An 18,803-nucleotide genomic window follows, 5' to 3' on the forward strand; every position below is an offset into this window, starting at 1 on the left:
AAATAAAAAAGAGCCTAAATAGTTATCTGCACCAGGACTGTCTGTCCTGTCAAAAGGGAGGCCATGTAACTGATGCCTGCAGTATGCAATGCTTGTTGTCCCTAGACAGGGAGAGAGAAAGATGAGAGAGGATCATGCAGAACATCTCCCAGAGACATCAAGCTAATTAAAGCTATATTATTTTTAAATGCTCATATTTTCTAAGAGGGTTTTTTGGCTCCCATCTGACTGTGAATTAGTAGAAATGAAAAATGAAAAGTAGTGAGGTGATATGGTATCTTTCAAATGAGTCACACGCATTGTATTTTGCTGGAAAAGTCAAATATGTAAAATGCATTTGAAGTTAGGTAACTTTTATCAGATGACACAATCTTTCTACGTTAGAAAGTCACTACAGAATGAAGTAAAATCAACCTAATGGTTCAGCTTGACCATAGCTTTATTTGAGACTTGGTTCTAAAAGTAACTGTTAAACAAAATTATCTGTTAAACAAAAATATTAAACAAATGCCTCCCCCCCGCCCCGCCCAAATAACAGTAGCCCCATAAATGGCAGTTTTGCCTGACACTTGAAGTCCACAGACTCACAGTCTGGCATCTATGTCCCATGTTGTTTTAGTCTGTTACCCAACCCTTAGTTAGAGATCTTTTTTTTTTTTTTTTTTTAAAGATAAGGATATAACCTGTAGTAACAAATGCCAAAACAAACCACTCATTGAACTTGTCTAGTTTTCAAGTACATGTTGTTGGACAGCCACATATTCTCATCTACGAGGTCAAGAGCAGCATGAGCTATGAACTGGTTCAGATGACGATGATCGTCCTAGATGACAACGTGAGTAGTACCAGATTAACATTTCCACACAGCATCGAGAGCACCAACATTTCATTCTGGAAATTCTATACATAGTCTTCTTGGGGGTAGGGGGCATCTTCTGCTGCTACTTCATTTATTACTGTCATGGGACTTAGAAAAGATCTTAAGTGTTTTCACATCAAATTCTTTTCAATTTGCTATCTAAGACTCAACAAATAGAAACAACCAATTAACAAATGAAATGTTGGTGTTCAAGAAACAATACAGATTATTTTTTTAATTTTGCAAGAAGGAAGTTATGAAATTTGGTAATTATTTAAGTGTGTGAAGAACAGTAGGTTAAAAATAGAGATTCTGCTTTAAAGACCCTCATATCTTTTTAGAGGAAGACATGAAAAAAATACGTTAAGTGGCTCTGGCTAGCAGACAGGTGGCGGTAGGCTGGAGAGCTAAGGTGGTGGCAAAGGAGAGCTACACAGAAGTGATACTGGCATGGATCTCAGGGTCAGCAGGGGAAAAGGGCAGTGAAGGCCTTGAGACACGGTGACATTTGGTGAGTGGAGACAGCTGAGGAGGTAGCACTCTTACAGGCTTAGCGTTGGCCTCTTTCAGGTGAATGGAGCTTACATGACAGGGGACTGGGAGTGGCAGGAGGCCATGATCAGCCCCAGCTGTGAGTAGTCACCAGTCTGAACATGAGGAGACAGTCCTATCAGAGCTGAGTGTCCTTTTCGTGGGCTTAACTGGAGGTGAGACTATCCTCCATAATGTGGAGAGGGAATTCACAACCTGGGAGTCTTAACCCTGTGAAATTCTTTATTTCAAAATAAACTTTTCACGAAGACTTCCATTAATGGGTTGAAGTGAATTCTTCTGCTCTTTCTGAGTGCTTTCAACCAGACTCCAAGTTAATGCTGGTCCCCAGATGCAGGGCACTCTTGTATTGGGGTATTACTTTCCAATGGGTCGCCTCTGGTGGCTCCCTCCACCTTTTGTTTATCTTCCGATTTCAGTCCAACGTTCTCACTCCGCTTTACCTGCCCCTGGCGTCTTCTGCCCCCGTAGAGATCCAGACGTGTATAATTCTGATCTCAGGCTGATTTCATGGGTGATCAGAGTTCTTTGGTAGGTAATCAGCTCACTTTAGGGTACAGGTTGAAATGGTGCCTCCTCCTACTTCCCTGCCATCTTGTCTCCCTGAACTGAATTATTCTGTTGAAGTCCTAACCACCCACCACCCCACCCAGTACCTCAGAACATGGCCCTCTTTGGAGAGAGGGTCACTGCAGCTGTTAGTATGCTAGAGTAGGATGGCCCTAATTATGATACTGGCATGTTATGAAAAAGGGGCATGTAGAGATGGCACACAGCAAGAATGCCATTTGAAGACTGGGGTTCTGTGGCCACAAGCCAAGGAACTACCAGAAGCTAAGAGAGAGGCCTGGAATGGATCTTCCCCTAGCAGCTTCACAGTGCTCATGCAGATAGGCACTGAAAACTGCTGTAGTCTCAGGGCCAGCAGGGCATGGAAGCAAGGGTCTCTTTTAGCCCTTCCAGGTTTAGATGGCCCTACTTCGTATACCCTGACGAGAAACGTAATTCACCTGGACAGAATGGGATCTCATGGCATTTCCAGTCAGTAACAACTGTTCTTCCAGTCCCACAACAGGTGGACTGTGTTTCTATGTCCTCAGGGAGCAGCTTTTCACAACGGGTGACACAGTGAACTACATATCAGAGAAGAGACCCAGAGCATCCTGCTCCTTAGTATGTGCCAAGTGTGTGGTGAATCAAAGGATGAGTCAGCCACTTGGAGACTGTTCCCTGGCCGGCTTCTTTCAACCTGTGGGACTGCAGGGCAAGGCTCATTTAATTGTGGTGGATTCCAGTTACCTCATCTGTCTGGGTCTCTCCCAGCTGTCAAATCGTGCCACACCATTATCATTACAACAACATAACAATTCTTACAGAATTTTTTAAGGTTCCATATGCACTTTGGATTCTGCTTTTCCAGCTGGCAAAAATTCCATTTTAAAAACCAGATTATCATGGTGGCCCACAATTACAAAGTAGAAGCTTCCAGACATTGTCTTCAATATATAGCTCCTAGTTAAATGAAAATAACATGTTTTCAGTACTCCATACTGAAAATGAAAAATTGTTAACAAGAAGTCTAAAATTCAATTTTTTATTTAAACCTGACATAGTAGAAGAGGAGAGCACTAAGCTTGTCACGTTTTCCAGTATATCGCCATAGACAAATGGCTTTGGGACTATACAAATTAGGTCTGTGATATGTCCTATAGAATCCAGTACCTTATTTTCACCGGGAAACTGGAAGACTTCTAACACAAAATCATAAAAACAACATTCTCATGACCCCAAAAGAACAGAGCAAGCTGGAACAAACCTGGACGGTACCAGTTAGCATTACTAGCACTAACACTGGGAGAAGTTGATAAAAGGTGCGGATTTTGTCTTCTTTCTACCTGAACAATGTATGCTATAATTCTAAGTCTCTGCAAATGCAAGAGCTTATGATATGCCTCCTCAAACAGCATTTGTAAGAAGGGAAGACACGGGACGCCCGGCTCGCTAGGTTGGTGGTGTGTGTGTGACTGTCAATGTCGGGGTTGTGAGATCAAGCCGCATATTGGATATAGGGATAACTAAAAGAGAAAAAAAAAAAAAAGAAAGGAAGGAAGGCACAATTGTGTATTCCAGAAAAGATGAAAGAAACCATAATCCCCAAAGAAAGACATTTCAGGTGTTAAGAAATCTCAGAACTGGTGTTTATAGGTTTGCTAAGGAAATGAAGAGAAAGTGTTGGGGGTGGGGTTGGTTGCGGGGGGAATCAGGGATTCTGTGGCTTTTAGCACAATCAAAATCTGGATGAACAGACAGATGGGTGGAAGGATTTATGTACATATTTATGTACTTCTAGCACAGGGTCTTTGGAATCAGACAAAGCTAGGTTCGGGTCTACCTATGCCACTTACTGGAAACATGACCACAGGCACAGTCCTTAAAGTCCCAATGCCAGTTTCCTCCCCGGTGAGACAGAGGCAACTATCAGGATCCCTTACAGTAACTTTGAGGATTATACAACGTAATGCATGTGAAACATTAGGCACGATATCTGGCTCTCTAGAACGACAAAGAGGAGCATATGCATGCGGAGACGTGCTGACCCTTAAGGCCTCCACATGGGGCAGCCACCTGGCTGAGAGTACGCCGTCTCAGGGCAGGTACGGTGAGGTATGTCAGAACCCATGGCTCATCAAGCTTCATTGGGGCTTCTGCTGAATCACACTGAACATGAGAAAATCTGAAATGTATTCCTAATGAATACAATCTCTGTTGTTAAGGAAATCAAGGCACAACTGGCACTTTGAACTCTGGAATTGGAAGGCCCATGACTGGAAAAAGAGGCAAATAAGACGTTCTTTTGGCACGATGAGGTAAAGGGAATTTAGAATGTAACTCGGGCCAGGTGTTGGGACGCTGCATCCTGCAGGCCAAATCTGGCCTTGTCCATCCTTTTATTGTTGCTGAAGGCGGCCTTTGCCTGATGACAAAATGATGGATTGAGCGGCTGCAACGAAGACTATCTGATCCTTTACAGGAAGTGTCTTAGGGGAAAACTGGGGGAAAGGCCCCAAAAGTAAAACTGGATAATAAGACAGGCAGGAATGAAGTGAAAGCTCTGCAAAACTAGCAGAATTAGCAACAGTTCTCGAGATTGAAAGAAACCGTGAGGGGCAAAGGGATGAGAACTTTCAATCTGAACAAAGTCGACAATGATGTCCGAATTGGAATAGGAGTTTGCAGCTGGAGTTTGCCAAGGGAAGGGCTTCCTTTCTGCCACACAAACATTTAAGCAGCAGCAGAAAACAATACACATCTAAGGAAGAAAACCCTCATTCCTACGCCTGTGTAGTGTCAGTACACGGTGACAGTACACGGTGATAAACAGAAAGGGAACCGAGGAAACACCACATAAAGATCAGGTCATAGACTCTACAGCTGGACAGAACTTGAACTGCCAATAATTTGATTTCATAGCAGCTGAACGAGTAATGTGACTATTCGACTATACAGGCAGAACTGGAAGGTGAAGTGGAAAAAATGGAAATCTTGGGAGACTACAACCACATTGTCTCGGAAGGGAATGTCTACATCACTTAGTGTTTGAGGTTTATTATGCCAAGGTGGTAGGCAAAGATGAGACACACTTTAGAATTCTCTGCTGTCTGATACACTGAATTTTCCATGGGGAAGGAAATGTTCTGTATCTGCACTGTCCAGTGTGGTAGCCACCGGTAGCTATTGTGTCTGCAGAACTGAGTTTTTCACTGTTTGGTTAAAAAGCCACATGCGGTCAGTCGCTACTGTATTGGACGGTGGCCTCTGTATTGGCTCTGTAACAATGATTTGAAATGTTTTAAGTTCCGCCAAGTCTACTTTCCCTCCATCCAGGAAGCAAGTGTTACTTAGTACTCCAGTCTGTGATACAAAAGAAGCAACCCTTTCCTCCATCTACAAAGTGTGAATTAGTACAGGTGAAGCAGCTGCTGCTGTCTGTGTGAGCTCGAACAGTGTGTGTCTGCCCCATTTCCCCATCACCTAGAGTAGGGGCCTCTTCTTCACATCTCTTCACGCCTCTCCTAAGAAGAAGAAGTCTCCAGGTGGGGAGGAGATGGCTACACAGAACTTGGCAATGGATTAAACTGGGGAACTGAGGAAGAGGGAAGAATCAAGGATGTTTCCAAATGCCTGACTGAGGTAATCAAGCAGAGTATCAAGATGAGTCTATGCACCAGGAAAAGAAATAAGGATAAAAAAGAGGGACGAAATGAACACGTCCATTCTGAGCATGTGCTGGTTCCAGAACTGCATGCCCCGCCCTGACGACATCCTGACCTCGAAAACCTGTGAATGTTCATTTCCAGGCCAAGGGGAATTAAAGCTGCAGAGAGAACTGAGGTGGTTCACCAGCTGACCTTACGACAGGGAGAGGAGCCCGGACTAGCCAGGTGGGCCCAATATAATTACAAAGATCTTTAAAAGTGGAAGAGAGGGTGCCTGGGTGGCTCACTGGGATAAAGCCTCTGCCTTTGGCTCAGGTTATGATCCCAGGGTTCTGGGATTGAGCCCCGCATCAGGCTCTCTGGTCGTCTGGGAGTCTGTTTCCTCCTCTCTCTCTCTCTCTCTGCCTGCCTCTTCGTCTGCTGGTGATCTCTGTCTGTCAAGTAAATAAATAAAATCTTTTAAAAAAAAAAATTAAAATTAAAAAAAAAAAAAAGTGGAAGAGAGAGGCCCAAAAGGTCAGAAGGAAGGGCAATGGCAGAGGGGGTAAGAGGTGTCAAGAAGATGCAATGTTGCCAGTGTTGAAGAGGAAAGAAAGGGCCGGAAGGCAAGCAGCCTCTGGAAGCACAAAGAAACCAATTCTTCCCAACAACCTCCAGAAGGGAACACAGCCCAGTGAGACCCGCGGCAGACGTCTGTGCCACACACAAGTGAGGTAATATATTTGTGTTGTTTAAGCCACTCAACTTTGTTAGAGCAGTAGACAGCACACATGTCAGAGCCAAGAAAGCTGCCGGAATGAGGGGAAAAGGACATATTTGAAGTGCTCACAGAACGTAGGTGCATTCTGTAGGGAGACTGAGGAAAAAAAGGAGTTCACTTACCCCAGGACAAGAGTTTCAAAGCACTGTAGACGGTCAGAGGGAGGGGAAGGAAGCCAGGGACAGTGATGAGTCAGGGGGAAACTACCTGGGGAAACCTGAGGGTAATCTAAGTGGTTTTCTTGCCCAGCATGCCTCCCTAATGCTTACCACAGAGCCCAGTACAGAATAAGCACGACACACTTGGGGAATGGTACTGCGAGAAGTGGGGGGCAGTAGCTGGGGCAGTGGCGGGTGAAGCCGGAACACAGGAATGAGAGGCATGCTGGGACTACCTGGCCTCAACACAGAAAAGAACCTTGTGAAGGTTCTCGTGCTGAGGCCTTCACGGTCTCAGAGGCCTGCTTGGGGAGGTCTGTGATCAAATGATTAACAGCACCTTTGTGAGAAGTTGAAGTTTCCACACTTGTGAAGAAACTCCCATAACCACTGATGAGAGTTGTTGACTCAAGGACTCTCACCTGGGATGAAAACAGTAGCTGTCCCTGATGGCCAGGTAATTTGAGCTATTTGAGAGGGAGTGACAACTAAAATCAATGTGGTGATCCAGGAGCTCTAGACTAACTTGAACTGGAAGAGGGCGTGTACATGATATAAGAAACAGGGCACTAACTAGTAACGAACGCAAAAAAATAATCACGTACCTGTGAGCCGGGCATGAGAAGGGCTGTGAAGCACAAAATGAATGGAAATGTGTGAAATAAGTTAAGAAAAACAAAAGCCTTCTTAGACTACAATCAGGAAGAGGGGGAGAAAGGTCATCTGGTACATAGGATGCAGATCTGCTGAACTTCAGTTTTCTCAAAGAGCATGATTTTCCTTTTTTATTTATTTATTTATTTATTTATTTTTTAAAGATTTTATTTATCATTTATTTGACAGAGAGAGATCACAAGTAGACAGAGAGGCAGGCAGGCAGAGAGAGAGAGAGAGAGAGAGGGAAGCAGGCTCTCTGTCGAGCAGAGAGCCCGATGCGGGACTCGATCCCAGGACCCTGAGATCATGACCTGAGCTGAAGGCAGCGGCTTAACCCACTGAGCCACCCAGGCGCCCGATTTTCCTTTTTTAAAAAAATTATTTGACAGAGAGAGAGAGAAAGAGAGAGAGAGATATCACAAGTAGCTGGAGAGGCAGGTGGTTTTGGGGGAGGGGGGGTTGGCAGGCTCTCTGCTTAGCAGAGAGCCTGATGAGGGGCTCAATCCCAGGGATCATGACCTGAGCCGATGGCGAGGCTTAACCCACTAAGCCACCCAGGAGCTCCCTTAAAGAGCATGATTTTCTAATAGCAAGTGTGACAAAAAGTTAGGCGGGCTAGGAACCTCAAGACAAGTATATTAAAAAAAAAAAAAAGACCTCAATAAATACAGATCTTCAAGTCTTAGCAAATCTTACATCTTTAACTAACAAAAGTGGCTGTATACTCATCAGGGACATGGGAAATCTCAGGAACAAAACTGTCAAACCACCTCAGATACGTAAGTGTTACTGTTTTCAGAAACTTATCTTCTGTAACTGAGTACTTTCAGAATAGATTAAAACACCAAGAGAAATACGTATGAAATACCTGCCTCCGGTCAGAACAGGTTAGGAGCTTTTAATTTACATTAACATGAATCCCCAGACAAAAATCAAGTGGTTAGTCAAAGTACTTGTTATAAGAGAACAAGCCCTGACAAACTCAGACTTTCTGTTTTGGAAGAGAAATCCAGGAGAAGGCAAATCAGTGTATGAAGTAACGTGGTATCTACCTGAGAACAAACTGGAGATTTGTGGCTCCGAGAAGTCCGTGGTACTGTCAGAGCTACAAGGGGACGGGGGTGCAGCAGCACTCATTTTATTTGTTGAGTGAGGGACCACTCCTACCAGACTTGAATGTCAGTGCCCAAAGGGACTTAAAAGTTGTACAAGTAGGTTGACAGGGAACCATCGTGTGACATTCACCTAGTTCAGATCAACATTCTGAATGCTTAAGTGAGGGACAATTTATCACATTGAAGGATAACATGCTTGGGCAGCTAATAAACTGGAAGGCAACACTAAAGGTTCAACAGTCCCTCCAGGTTAAGAGAATTTAAGTGAAATGAACAAGATAGACTTTAAGAGAACACACACACACACACACACACACACACACACACACACGATAAAGTTAAAAACCAGGAAAAACAAAAACCCAAACTGTACAATAGGAGAGAAACCTAGGTTAAGAGCAGTTCATGTACAAGAACCCAAAAGTTTACATTTAATGCAAGCTCAGTAAAGGGCAGTAGTCTGATACAGTAACCCAAAAAGCTAATGCCAATTTGAGGCTGTACTAAGATCATGTCCTTTTAACTAATTACACCTCCAGGGAACATACGCATCTCTGGCAATCTCATTTTAAAAGGATCAATAACTCTGAACTGTGTGTGGTAAGAAATGCTCTGGAAAGGAGCTACTGAAGGACCAGAGAATGTTTAAATGGGAAGGCCTTTCTGGGGGTTGGGAGTGAGATACAGCAGGATCTTACCTTCAAATATAATGAATGTGGTCCAAAGGAAAAGGGATATGGTGAGGGATGGCAAATGGGTTATCGCTGGTGAGCCACTTCTAATTAGCCAGTAGTGACTGCCAGGACCTGGTGCTGATAACGACCGGGACAAGGAAGATCTGTAGCAGGAAAGATGGCTGAGATCGAAGGGCAGTACCTACGTGTGTACCAAGTCTTTAAACTCTGGGTGACAGATTTATCCCAAACTGCCCAGAGGACAAGCTTAGGGCTGCTCCTTTGAGGTTACCTGGAAACTTACTCGAGACAATGTTACCAAGCACTTTGTTACAAGCTATCAGGCTGCCTGTGAGAGGACTATCCCCGCCCCTCAACGGACAGGGCCCACAAATTTTCCAGCTCCAAATGACAACAGTACGGCCGTTTAAAAAACCCTGAATTAGCTGAATGTCCCAGTGAAAGGCAAAATGAAGAAAAGGCCCCGAGCTGATCGACACTTGCGGGCTAAAACGCGATGTGCGTCGGCCCAGTCGCCTGGGATGTGACCGAACGGGGACTGGCCAGGTCCGATCCGGTTGTCCCCGGGCGGGCTGGAGATACCGGGCCAAAACCCGCGTCACGCGGGACCCGGAACGTCCCCTGGACCTCCCGCCCCCTACTCACCCCATCTCCTACCTGCGGGGAGATGCCGCCAACGGAAACAGCCAGTCACTTCCCTCAGCAGACCCGAGCTTTCCAGCTTCCGTCAGAACTCCCTGAGCAATCCTCGCCAGAGTCCGCGGATGCGATCTCGCGAGAGGTGGGAGGAGCTTCCGGCCAGAGGGCCGCGTAACCCAGCGCGCGCGCCGTAGTACTCCCGACAAGGGCGCTTCCGTTTGGCGGGCATTGCGGGCTCAACGCGGAGCCCAGCGAATTCCGTTTGGTACCCGGTTTTCTCTTGTTGCCTCACTACTGGTCCTCGCCCTCCAGCCGCGTGGGAAAGTCGCGTGTGGGCCACGACCCCGCCTACCCGTCAGAACCAGTGGGAACGGAAGTGCGAGTCGGTTGGAGTTCCTAGTTCAGAGCGAGAGACAAAGTGTTCAGCTCTCCTGTTCTTCCCGACTGGCCCCAGTCAGAGACCGAGCCCTGAACGCCGGGACTCCTGAGCCTGCAGCTCGGGCGGGGTGTTAACTCGGGCCAAGGCAGGACGGGCGGGGGGGAGTCGGGGGCAGGGGAAGCTGGCAGCTAACGGCTCGGGTAGATACACTGGCTGCTCCCCAGGGACTGGTGGAAAAGAAACCTGTTGTTTGTTTTCTCTGTAGCTTCTTTTCCCCTGCTCAGCCTCTTAAGGTTTCCCGGGAGGCCACTGGTCTGTTTTCAAAAATTCATGGTCCATCAGCCCACCGGGTAACCCGTAACCATTTTTTTCTTCCAGTTCACTATGCGCCCCGAATCTGACGTGTTGAGTCAAGATGAACTGCGAAAAAAGCTTTACCAGACGTTTAAGGATCGGGGTATACTGGACACGCTCAAGGTATCCGTTTTAGCCATGTCTTTTACATAACTTTTACAAGTTAACCTGTAACACGCAGTCCAGATTTAAACACATTCAAGTCTTGGCTTTTAAAAAAGTAAGCCATAGTTTGTATTGCTAAGTTACATTTTTATGTTCCTCTGTAACTCTTTGTAACGGAATACGGAAGTCTTAAAAATGGTTTCGAGTTTGAGTGGTCTTAAAAGAGCATATTCAAATCATGGGTTTATTGGACTGATATTAAGCTGGTAGTGGGTAGCTTTGTAAACTGAACACATTCTAGTAAAGTTGGACTTGGTTTATATATCTGGTTTGCAAGTCCTGAATAAGTGGTTTTGTAATCGTACTCGCTTTTGAATGAAGGAAATAGACACCATATGGAAAACAGGAGTTGAACGATTTACGGGAGAATAATTTGGGGAATGCTCTTGCTTAAAATATATTGAAATGTATAAATATTTGGGCAGCAGATACTAGTACATATATGAACAGCAAAGAATAGGATTAGCTCAAATGTTTTTATTACTTTATACATTTCAAAAGTATATTTTGTTATTTGAAATGTCAAATTAAGGGGGCACCTGGGTGGCTCAGTCAGTTGAGCCTCCAGCTCTTAGTTTCAGCTCTGGTCATGATCAGGGTTGTGGACTCAGCCCATAACCAGCTCTGTGCTGGGGATGGGGCCTACTTAAGATTCTGTCTTTCCCCCTCCCTCTGCTCCTCTCCTTCTCTTTAAAAGAAAGTGCTGAAGAAAAAGTGAGCTTTTAAAAAAAAGTTTTCTCTCTTCCATTGTTTTGGTAACTTAAATCTTGAGATTAATCTGAAAAATATAGAAAAACAGAGAAACCTCATCGCTAATACAGCTACTAATTGGCATAAGTTTTTTTTTTTTTTTTTTTTAAGATTTTATTTATTTGACAGAGAGTAGGCAGAGAGGCAGGCAGAGAGAGAGGAGGAAGCAGGCTCCCTGCTGAGTAGGGAGCCCAACTCGGGGCTGGATCTCAGGACCCTGGGATCGTGATCTGAGCAGAAGGCAGAGGCTTTAACCCACTGAGCCACCCAGGTGCCCTCCCTCTCTTTTTTTTAAAGTAGTTTCCATTCCCCAATGCAGAGCTTGAACCCACAACCTGGAGACCAAGAGTCCCATGCTCCATTGAGTGAGCTAGCCAGACACCTCTCCTTTTTAATCTGATATTATATGGTGAACATTTTCCTGTGTCCTTCAGAGTTCCTTGAAATCCTCATTTTCAGTGGCACCAGGCTTGTCTTTGAATGTATGGGTGATTTATGTAGCAGTTCTCTGTTGAAGATTTACATTATACCCAAAAAAACCTCTGTAACCCACTTGGAATTAATTGTAGTGAATAATGTATTAATACGGTTTCTAATGTAGAATGATCCTTGGATTCCTGGCCATGGCATATTTTCTTTTACTGTGCTTCTGAATTAGATTTGAGAGTGTTTTATTTGTAGTCAGAAATGATACTGATGTATCTTTATCCTTTTTAAGCTGTCCCTGTTTGGGTTTGATATCAGGATTATGTTACCTTGGTTCACTTTACTAATGTGTATCTTCTAGAGAAATAATATTTCTTTTGTGTCGCTGGCTGTTCAGTTCTGTTATCCCAGCTTTACCAGTAGCAAGACAGATTTTTACTTACTAAGTCTGAGCTAATTTGTGTTTTCTCAGTTCAGTGACGGTGGCCTGAGTTTTAATTTTTAAAATTCATTGAAATTTTTAATGGCATAATTAACATTCTATTTGGGTGTTTGCAAAGAATTTCTAGTGAAGTACAAAATCTAGCGTCTATTAAACGGAATTTATCAAGTCTTTCTCTTAATTTCTACTCTTAATTTTGGAGAGAGTTGTGCTGAGGCTACACAAATTTCTTCTCTTCCAGCCCCCCAGTTATTGTACTTACTTCTATTTTAGGAACATTAATTCTGAATGGATTTCCCTCTTTACATTGGCTGCTGGAGAGTCCCCAGCCAGTTGTGGGATTCCTTCCAGCAAGTGCTGGATGGCTTGCTTTTTGTGTTTGTTAGGCTGGAGATTGACCTGTAAGGCCCTTTGCTTTTTTTCCTCCCTACCCTTACTTTCCTTTCTGCTTCTTTCACTTTTCTAAATCTTACCCTATTTCAGTGTTTGTTTGCAAGACACCCTAAATCATTTTATTAAGCTGAATCTAAATATATTCTTTAGTTGTTACAAATTTAATTAAATCACCTCTGAATTTTACTGATGGAGAATGCTATGATTTCTCTCATTTTATTTCAGTTACTGAATTGTACTAGATGAGGCAGAGCATGCATATTCTGTTATGTGTAAATGTCTTTTTTTTTTTTTTTTTAACTAGGAGACTTTAAAAATTTTTATTTATTTGACACACAGAGATCACAAGTAGGCAGAGAGGGAGGCAGAGAAAGAGAGAGAGGAGGAGGAAGAAGCAGCTTCCCATTGAGCAGAGAGCCCGATGTGGGGCTCGATCCCAGGACCCTGAAATCATGACCTGAGCCGAAGGCAGAGGCTTAACCCACTGAGCCACCCAGGCACCCCAACTAGGAGACTTTAGACCTATACTAAGGCCTATTCTATACTGGTAATTATGTACTGTGCTACTCTTGAGCTAAAGAATAGCAAAAAGTATAATAAGAACTGCATTTGTTTCTTGCTTGTATTCTATTAACATGAAGTCATTAGATATCATTTACTGCTGAACCCCATGAATCTAGGCAGTGTATTCTTAAGCTCAGCCCAAATGTATGTTTTCAGATGATACGCAAAATAGACTAGAACAAATACCCAGAGTAATTTGGGGAATTTTGTTAAAACCCAGATGAATAATGGTAGTGTTACAACCTTGAAAAAATGACCCGCTTTACACTATAATTTTCTCACTTATAAAATGTAAGAAAATTATTATACTTCAGTGTCTTGAGATGTAAATACTGTATGCAAAAGTATATCTTAATATGTTTTTGGGTTTACCAATTTCTTTCTTGCATATGTGATTTCCCTTTTGGGAACCCAGTTTTGTTTTGATCAATATGCCCAGTATTTTCATATCCTTTAGTAGTCCACAGAGAGGTGAAAAGGTGTAGAATTGTCTCCTGCACTTGATACCCTGGTGAAAAGCTGCTGAAATGGGCTCCTAGGGAAGTGAAGTTGGTTAGTTCCTAGCTTTTGGTCATGGGTTCAGAACCATTCTGGAAATAAAGATGCTAATTCATGTACAGATCTGTGTATCTCCAGTGAAATAATATTGCTGAATTTATTTCCCTTCATGTGTGTGTTTTTTTTTTTTTTTTTTTTTGGGCTAGACACAGCTCCGCAACCAGCTAATTCATGAATTGATGCACCCTGTGTTGAGTAGAGAACTGCAGCCCCAGTCCATTTCAGTGGAAGGGAGTGCCCTCTTAGTGGATGCTTCTAACTGTCTAGTAGCAGATCACTTACAAAGATGTGGCTACGAGTATTCACGCTCTGTTTTCTTTCCGGAAAGTGGTTTGGCCAAAGAAAAGGTAAAGTTTTCCTTTTCTGTTTTTGAATTTTCTATTAACAGTTTTTTTCTGAGATAATGGGAAGGGCCGCACTCTCGCAGCATATTCCCTAGTGAGCGAGGTCCATTTCTCAGTCATCTTTGAATTCACATCATATATTTGATCACGTAACAAAGTGGAAGTACTAAAGTTGATTGTTTCCAAATCCTTGGAATCTCAATTAGTCTTTGGTAAAATTGTGATGTGAAGAATGACTGTTTTGGTGTTAGAATTGACCTCCCATTCAGTGTTGTCTACTAAGACTCACAGTTGTCAGTGATGTTGAATCTGTTGTAAGATTGTTACTGTACTAGTCACAGGGCGGGTGTTACCTGTATTACAGATGAGGAGCCAGCCTATGGAGAGGTGAGGTACTTTGCTCAACGTCACATGATTTGTAAATATCAATGCAGGACCATAAATCTACATCTCTAAAACGTGTTGTTCTTACTATGTCAAAGTCTCTTCAGATATTTCTGTTCCTTAGAATTACATAAGGGAAATGAGGGATACAATAGTTTTTAAAAATCTCTGGAATTCTTGGTGCACCTGGGTGGTTCAGTGGGTTAAGCTTCTGCCTTCGGCTCAGGTCATGATCTCAGGGTTCTGGTATTGAGCCCCACATTAGTCTATCTATTCAGCAGGGAGCCTGCTTCCCCCTCTCTCTGCCTACCTCTCTGTTGACTTGTGATCTCTCTCTGTCAAATAAAATCTTTAAAGAAATAAAAATAAAAAATCTATGGAATTCTCAAATACTAAAACACCTATTTTTACCAATTTTCTAGTTGCTTAATGTTTAACAGTAATGGTTGAGAAATCTAGACACACTTGATTATTTTATTTTATTTCTTTATTTTTTATTTAATTTTTTTTTTAATTTTTTATTTTTCCAGCATAACAGTATTCATTGTTTTTGCACCACACCCAGTGCTCCATGCAATCCGTGCCCTCTATAATACCCACCACCTGGATCCCCCAACCACCCACCCCCTGCTGCTTCAAACCCCTCAGATTGTTTTTCAGAGTCCATATTCTCTCATGGTTCACCTCCCCTTCCAATTTTCCCTCAATTCCCTTCTCTCCAGCTCCCCTTGTCTTCCATTATTTGTTATGCTCCACAAATAAGTGAAACCATATGATAATTGACTCTCTCTGCTTGACTTACTGCAGTCAGCATAATCTCTTCCAGTCCCGTCCAAGTTGCTACAAAAGTTGGGTATTCATCCTTTCTGATGGAGGCATAATAACCCATAGTGTATATGGACCACATCTTCCTTATGCCATGGTCCGTTGAAGGGCATCTTGGTTCTTTCCACAGTTTGGCGACCGTGGCCATTGCTGCTCTGAACATTGGGGTACAGATGGCCCTTCTTTTCACTACATCTGTATCTTGGGGGTAAATCACCAGTAGTGCAATGGCAGGGTTATAGGGAAGCTCTATTTTTAATTTCTTGAGGAATCTCCACACTGTTCTCCAAAGTGGTTGCACCAACTTGCATTCCCACCAACAGTGTAAGAGGGTTCCCCTTTCTCCACATCCCCTCCAACACACATTGTTTCCTGTCTTGCTAATTTTGGCCATTCTAACTGGGGTAAGGTGGTATCTCAATGTGGTTTTCATTTGAATCTCCCTGATGGCTAGTGATGATGAACATTTCTTCATGTGTCTGATAGCCATTTGTATGTCTTCATTGGAGAAGTGTCTGTTCATGTCTTCTGCCCATTTTTTGATATGATTATCTGTTTTGTGCGTGTTGAGTTTGAGAAGTTCTTTATAGATCCTGGATATCAACCTTTTGTCTGTACTGTCATTTGCAAATATCTTCTCCCATTCCGTGGGTTGCCTCTTTGTTTTGTTGACTGTTTCCTTTGCTGTGCAGAAGCTTTTGATCTTGATGAAGTCCCAAAAGTTCATTTTCGCTTTTGTTTCCTTTGCCTTTGGAGACATATCTTGAAAGAAGTTGCTGTGGCTGATATCGAAGAGGTTACTGCCTATGTTCTCCTCTAGGATTCTGATGGATTCCTGTCTCACGTGGAGGTCTTTTATCCATTTTGAGTTTATCTTTGTGTACGGTGTAAGAGAATGGTCGAGTTTCATTCTTCTGCATATAGCTGTCCAGTTTCCCCAGAACTATTTATTGAAGAGACTGTCTTTTTTCCACTGTATATTTTTTCCTGTTTTGTTGAAGATTATTTGACCATAGAGTTGAGGGTCCATATCTGGGCTCTCTACTCTGTTCCACTGGTCTATGTGCCTGTTTTTATGCCAGTACCATGCTGTCTTGGTGATCACAGCTTTGTAGCAAAGCTTGAAATCAGGTAACTTGATATCCCAGTTTTATTTTTGTTTTTCAACATTTCCTTAGCGATTCGGGGTCTCTTCTGGTTCCAACAATATTCTAGATTATTTGCTCCAGCTCTTTGAAAAATACCGATGGAATTTTGATCGGAATGGCATTAGAAGTATAGATTGCTCTAGGCAGTATAGACATTTTAACAATGTTTATTCTTCCCTTTCAAGAGCACGGAATGGTCTTCCATCTTTTTATGTCTTCTTCAGTTTCTTTCATGAGTGTTCTGTAGTTCCTCGAGTACAGTTCCTTTACCTCTTTGGTTAGGTTTATTCCCAAGTATCTTATGGTTCTTGGTGCTATAGTAAATGGAATCGATTCTCTAATTTCCCTTTCTGTATTTTCATTGTTAGTGTATAAGAAAGCCACTGATTTCTGCACATTGACTTTGTATCCTGCCACGTTACTGAATTGCTGTATGAGTTCTAGTAGTTTGAGAGTGGAGTCTTTTGGGTTTTCCATATAAAGAATTATGTCATCTGCGAAGAGATAGAGTTTGACTTCTTCCTTGCCAATTTGGATACCTTTTATTTCTCTTTGTTGTCTGATTGCTATTGCTAGGACTTCTAATACTATGTTGAACAAGAGTGCTGAGAGTGGGCATCCTTGTCGTATTCCTGATCTCAACGGGAAGACTGCAAGCTTTTTCCCATTGAGGATGATATTTGCTGTGTGTCTTTCATAGATAGATTTTATGAAGTTGAGGAATGTTCCCTCTGTCCCTATATTTTGAAGCGTTTTAATCAGGAACGGATGCTGGATTTTGTCCAATGCTTTTTCTGCATCAATTGAGAGGACCATGTGGTTCTTCTCTCTTCTCATATTGATTTGTTCTATCACACTGATTGATTTGCAAATGTTGAACCATCCTTGTAGCCCAGGAGTGAATCCCACCCGGTCATGGTGGATAATCTTTTTAATGTGCTGTTGGATCCTGTTTGCTAGGATCTTGTTGAGAATCTTAGCATCCATATTCATCAGGGATATTGGTCTGAAATTCTCCTTTCTGGTAGGGTTTTTGCCTGGTTTGGGGATCACGGTAATGCTGGCTTCATAGAAAGGGTCTGGAAGTTTTCTTCTGCTTCACTTTTTTGAAACAGCTTCAGGAGAATAGGTGTTATTTTTTCTTTGAAAGTTTGGTAGAATTCCCCAGGGAATCCATCAGGTCCTGGGCTCTTGTTTTTTGGGATGTTTTTGATCACTGCTTCAATCTCATTACTAGATATCGGTCTATTTAGGTTGTCAGTTTCTTCCTGGTTCAATTTTGGGAGTTTATAGTTTTCTAGGAATGCATCCAATTCATCTAGGTTGCTTAGCTTATTGGCATATAACTGTTGATACTAACTTCTGATGATTGTTTCTACTTCCTTGGTGTTAGTTGTGATCTCTTGCTTTTCATTCATAATTTTAATAATTTGGGCTTTCTCTCTTTTCTTTTGGATTAGTGTGGCCAATGGTTTATCGATCTTATTGATTCTTTCAAAAAACCAGCTTCTAGTTTCACTGATATGTTCTACTGTATCTCTGGTTTAATACTTCATTGATCTCAGCTCTAATCTTGATTATTTCCCTTCTTATGTGTGGAGTTGGTTTGATTTGTTGTTGATTCTCTGGTTCTTTAATGTGTAGAGACAGCTGGTGTATTCTGGATTTTTCAATTTTTTTTTGAGGGAGGCTTGGATGGCTATGTATTTCCCCCTTAGGGCCGCCTTTGCTGTATCCCATAGGTTTTGGACTGAAGTGTCTTCATTCTCATTGGTTTCCATGCATTGTTTCAGTTCTTCTTTGATCTCTTGGTTGATCCAAGCATTCTTAAGCAAGGTGGTCTTTAGCTTCCAGGTGTTTGAGTTCCTTTGGAACTCTTCCTTGTGATTGAGCTCCAGTTTCAAAGCATTGTGATCTGAGAATATGCAGGGAATCATCTCAGTCTTTTGGTATCGGTTGAGTCCTGATTTGTGACCCAGTATGTGGTCTATTCTGGAGAAGGTTCTATGTGCACTTGAGAAGAATGAGTATTCTGTTGTTTTAGGGTGGAATCTTCTCTATATATCTGTGAGGTCCATCTGGTCCAATGTGTCATTCAATGCTCTTGTTTCTTTATTGGTTTTCTGCTTGGATGATCTATTTCTGAGAGAGGCATGTTAAGATCTCCTACTATTAATGTATTCATATCAATATGACTCTTTATCCTGATTAACAGTTTTCTTATGTAATTTGCTGCTCCCATATTGGGGGTGTAGATATTTACAATTGTTAGATCATCTTGGTGGATAGTCCCTTTAAGAATGATGTAGCATCCTTTTGTATCTCTGACTACAGTCTTTAGTTTAAAATCTAATTTATCTGATAGGAGAATCGCTACCCTGGCCTTCTTTTGAGGTCCACTGGCATGAAAGATGCTTCT

General features: G+C 42.6%; 1 protein-coding gene and 1 long non-coding RNA gene across 3 annotated transcripts in view; one reads left to right on the top strand and one right to left on the bottom strand.

The window, feature by feature from the left end:
• Positions 1-693: 693 nt before the first annotated feature.
• Positions 694-9,758, bottom strand: LOC111139451. Of its 2 annotated transcripts, XR_002640089.1 has the most exons (4): positions 9,671-9,758; positions 9,017-9,156; positions 2,812-2,923; positions 694-823 (listed from the first exon to the last, which is right to left on the bottom strand). It is a non-coding gene; the product is annotated as an uncharacterized LOC111139451 (long non-coding RNA). The 2 variants fall into 2 exon arrangements; XR_002640090.1 differs by lacking the exon at positions 9,017-9,156.
• Positions 9,759-9,929: 171 nt separating this feature from the next.
• The window catches only part of LOC111139456 (oral-facial-digital syndrome 1 protein-like), a 51,500-nt gene continuing 42,626 nt past the window's right edge, over positions 9,930-18,803 (top strand). Inside the window, exons 1-3 of the mRNA XM_022491720.1 lie at positions 9,930-10,028; positions 10,410-10,508; positions 13,830-14,030. Of these exons, the coding sequence (XP_022347428.1) occupies positions 10,416-10,508; positions 13,830-14,030 (294 nt within the window). The 5' untranslated portion in view covers positions 9,930-10,028; positions 10,410-10,415. The remainder of the gene's footprint in view (positions 10,029-10,409; positions 10,509-13,829; positions 14,031-18,803) is intronic.

This window comes from Enhydra lutris, unplaced genomic scaffold, assembly GCF_002288905.1.
Source record: "Enhydra lutris kenyoni isolate GAN:26980312 unplaced genomic scaffold, ASM228890v2 scaffoldscaffold108, whole genome shotgun sequence".
NCBI classification, from domain to species: Eukaryota; Metazoa; Chordata; class Mammalia; order Carnivora; family Mustelidae; genus Enhydra; species Enhydra lutris.